The 3,951-nt window shown below is 62.1% G+C and overlaps 1 protein-coding gene across 1 annotated transcript; it reads right to left on the bottom strand.

The window, feature by feature from the left end:
- Nucleotides 1–478: 478 nt before the first annotated feature.
- Nucleotides 479–3,107, bottom strand: Sp8 (Sp8 transcription factor). The gene is made up of 2 exons (XM_051154510.1): nt 3,087–3,107; nt 479–2,057 (listed from the first exon to the last, which is right to left on the bottom strand). The coding sequence occupies exons 1-2, from the start codon at nt 3,105–3,107 to the stop codon at nt 564–566; spliced, it is 1,515 nt and encodes a 504-aa protein (XP_051010467.1). The 3' UTR covers nt 479–563.
- Between the last annotated feature and the right edge of the window lie 844 nt (nt 3,108–3,951).

The following is a 3,951-nucleotide window of genomic DNA, read 5'->3' as shown; positions in this document are numbered from 1 at the left end:
GCAGAGCGAATGGGGAGAGCTAAACTTGGCTAACCTGGTCTGGGTGCAGCATCCTCCCGACCCCCGTCCCCCGCGCCCCCTTTCCCTGCTCCGGTAGTGCTCAGCATGGGATAGCCGCCCAATGGGGAGCGCTCGGGGGTCCAGGCGGGGTGCCTGCCTGGCCTCCCGCCTCCGCCTCCCTACAGCTCCGTCTCCACTGGTTCGTGCACTGCGCTTTCCGTGGCCGCAGAGGCTGGAGGTCCACCAGACAACCCATTCACGCGGCCTTAACAACAGAGGCCTCTGCCCCCTCAAAGCTGCGCCAGCCTGCAGCTGGAGGAGCGGGTTCCCACAGGGTCCTGCCTTGGGTGTCACCATGCAGAAGGGAGCCAGGGTTCCTGCCACCGGTGCGTGCTACTTACTGTCCACATCCTTTTAAATAAAAGTTAGACGAGGGAAGCCGGTTAGAGGGAGAATGGTGCGCAGGGGGTCGGGGGGGAAAGAGCGTGAGACAGCAAGCTGAGACCGGAACCCAGTCCAGGCACTCAAGCCCGACGGGACACAGGTGGGAAGCTCGGGGACAGTCACTCCAGGCCGTTGCGATGACCCGGCTCTGGGGGCTGCAGCAGCTCGGGAGAATGGCAAGGCGGGCTGCCCGCCGCGCTGTGCTCGCTGTCGGTATCGCTGCCCTTCTTGCCGCCGCCGGAGCCCGCGGAACCGCCGCCGCCGCTGTGCGTCTTCACGTGCTTGCTCAGGTGGTCACTGCGCATGAAGCGCTTGTTGCACACCGGGCAGGCAAAGCGCTTCTCGCCCGTGTGGGTCCGCAGGTGCCGCTGCAGCTCGTCGGAGCGTGTGAAGCGCTTACCGCAGAACAGCCAGTTGCACACGAACGGCCGCTCGCCCGTGTGCCAGCGCAGGTGCGCCTTCAGGTGTGACGTCTTGCCGTACACCTTGCCGCAGCCGGGGATGTGGCAGCTGTGTAGCCCTTTGCGCCGCAGGCTCGCCCCCGCCGGACCCAGACGCTCAGCCTCCTGGCAGTTGGGGCAGTCGCAGGTGGCGCGGCCGGAGTAGCGGCGCGCGGACGACCGTGGGGACCCACCCAGCGGCGCCGCGGGCCCCGCGCTCAGCATGGAGCTGCCTGCGCCGGCCAGCGGCGACGGGGCGGAATCCGGGTAGGAGCCGGGCAACACCGGCTTGAAGCCGTCCATGAGGTGCTGGCCCGCAGGGCTGAGCAGGTGCGAAGAGGCACCACTGCTGAAGGCCGAGTGGCTCAGGCCCGAGTAATCCGAGTTGTAGCCTCCCAGCGGCGAATGCAGCGACGTTTGGAGGCCCCCGGCGGCCGGGTGCAGCGAGCCCGGCAGCGCCGCCGCCCCGTTGGGGTTCTGCACGTCGATCCAGCCCGCGCCCACGTCCCACCAGCTGGAGGCGCCCGCGGAGCCCACGTCGCCCGCAGCGCCAAGGCCCGGGTGCGAGGGCTTGAACCAAGACTCGTACGGGTGCGCCATGCCCACGCGCGGGTAGATGCCCTGCAGCCCGTCCACCGACGTGTGCACCTTGGAGATGAACACCGGCTGGTGGGAGCTGTCCTGCGAGTGCGCCCCGGAGCCGCCGCCGCCGCCCCCGCCGCCGCCGCCGCTGCCCCCCGAGACTCCCGGGGCCTGGAACACCGAGTAGTCGTTGGCGAAGGGCGAGCTGGAAGCGGCGGCCGCCGCAGCTGCGGCCGCTGCGGCGGCGCTGCTGGAAGTGAGCGAGAAGGCGCTGGAACCGGGCGAGCCGCCGCAACTGAACGAGTCGGATACCAAGGCTGCGGCCGCTGCCGCCGCCGCCGCTGCTGCCGCCGCGGCTGAGGATGAGCCGCCGTTCCGGGAGGCGCCCGACACTCCGAAGCTGGAGAGACTGGAACCCACTACGTTGCAGCTGCCGGAGGAGGAAGACGAGGAACGTTTCCAAGGGTGGAAGCCTTTACCGAAGGAAGAAGAGCTGTCCGACAGGGAGGAGGGAGACGGGCTGGGGCTGCCGATCTTATTACAGGTAGCAGCAAGCATGGCCAGAGGAGTGGATCCCAACCTCGGTTCTTCCTATGGCCCAGAGCGGAGAAGGGTGGGGGAGGGGTGGTGGGCAAAGGGCCGGTGGGGGAGGGAGGAAAGAAATGCACGTTAGTCCCCTTGTAGCCTCCAGACGCCCCATCTGCTCCCCACCTCTCGTTGCGGCGGCGTGAAGCCACAAACTCACCTGGCACCCCCAGCTGCCCCGGCGCCCGGCTGCCTCCTACTCTACTGGAGGGGACAAGTTTGGCTGCGGGCGTCTGATTCCGGAGCAAAGCGCCACGCTAAAGAAGAGTTTAACAAGAATTCTCACCTAAGACAACACTCTTGTGTTCACAAAGCCCTAGACGATTTCGATCAAACGAACAGGCAGTCCAGACTAGGGCGGGAGAAGTTTTCTTTGCCTTGTAACCTGGGGAAATTGCTGGACTGCGTTTAAGGTCGCTACCCGGCAATCCCGAGAAAGCTTTGAAAATCCTCTTCCGGTCCCCTTCAACCCATCCTTGGTTGCTTCTCCCCGGCCCCAAAGAGGCCGAATTGTAAGACTTACTTACTCGTTCTTCCAGCCTTTTAGTGCTCTCTCTCTCTCTCTCTCTCTCTCTCTCTCTCTCTCTCTCTCTCTCTCTCTCTCTAATGGTAGAAATAAGACAAGTTCAACGTACCTGCAAGCCAGGCGGGCTGACGAAAAATAAAAATAAGGGGAAAGGGGAGAATCTGCAGTATGCCCAGGAGGGGAAAAAACTTACTCGCTTCCCCCCCTCGAAACCGTCGCTCGTATTAGGGGCTACGCACAGTTCTCCCGGGCAGGGAGCGGCCAGGCGCTGCGAGGTGGCGGGTCTCAATGCCCTATGAACCTTTCCTGTGCTGAAGAAAAAAAAAAGTGGCTCTGCCTCCTCCCCCCCCCCTTTCTTTTCTCTAAACTCACTTGTATTTAAGGACGGGAGGGGGGCCTCTCCATAGAGAGACTGATAGCCTGTGGCCTGGCCGGGGCGACTTTAACCCCCTCCGATAGGCAATAAAAGGAAACTAATTAAACCAGCGAGAGAAGATCCTGAGACTCACCCCTAGAAGTGAAGTTGCCATCACACAGAAGCGCCCTCCTCCTCTCAGAGGATCTTTTTTATATTGATAAATCAGAGGCAGTGTTTTTTTTAGAGGTGTGCAATACAATGATCAGTTCCGCCCATTCCGCCACAATTGTAGCTCCCTCTCCGGCTTTGAAGTGCCGCGGAGGCGCGGCCAGCCAATCTGTGGCCTCGCCGGGCCGCGCCGCGCGCGCGCCGTGAGGTCATCGGCGCAGGCGGGAGGCGGGGGTGGGGGGGTAGATACGGGTGTCGTACGGTGTGAGTGTGCGCGCGCGTGTAAAGCGATCGCGAGTGTAACCCACCAGGGCAAGAGCACTGCAGAGAGCGGAGGGGTGGCTGGGCAGGGTCGCAAAGCTCTGGCTAAGCACTGGCAAGCAGTGGTCGTGCAACCTCGGCGAGGATGTGTGTGGGAGTAACTGCGTGTGTGACAAAGGGGGACAGGAATAGAGTTGTGAAATGTGCAAGATAACTGAGTCCCTCTACCCTAGCGAGCCAGGAACCACAGTGCGTTCAGTCCCGGGTGGGGAGAGGCGTGCGCGCGTGTTTAGTGTAGGTGGAGAGTGTGTGCGCGCCTGTGTGCGCGTAATCGAGAGGAAAGAAAGATGTGTGCGTGCGCGCCAGCACCAGAGCTGGGTGCAGGGAACTGAAACAATACAATAAAGTGTACTTGCATAAGAGATTGGTGATCTGGAGAGAGAAACCGGGAGGTTGAGTGAGGCCGGGTAAATAAATATTCCCAAACTCTACCTCTGTCACTAACTTCCTCTGCCTCTTAAACTTAAAAGATGGAGTGATTTTTGTTGTGTTTGTTTGTTTCTTAGTTTCCTGGGCTCATTCAGTAC

This window comes from Acomys russatus, chromosome 1, assembly GCF_903995435.1.
Source record: "Acomys russatus chromosome 1, mAcoRus1.1, whole genome shotgun sequence".
In the NCBI taxonomy this organism is placed as follows: Eukaryota; Metazoa; Chordata; class Mammalia; order Rodentia; family Muridae; genus Acomys; species Acomys russatus.
The sequence above is the reverse complement of the archived record's forward strand: the minus strand, read 5'-3'. Positions and strand labels throughout refer to the sequence as shown.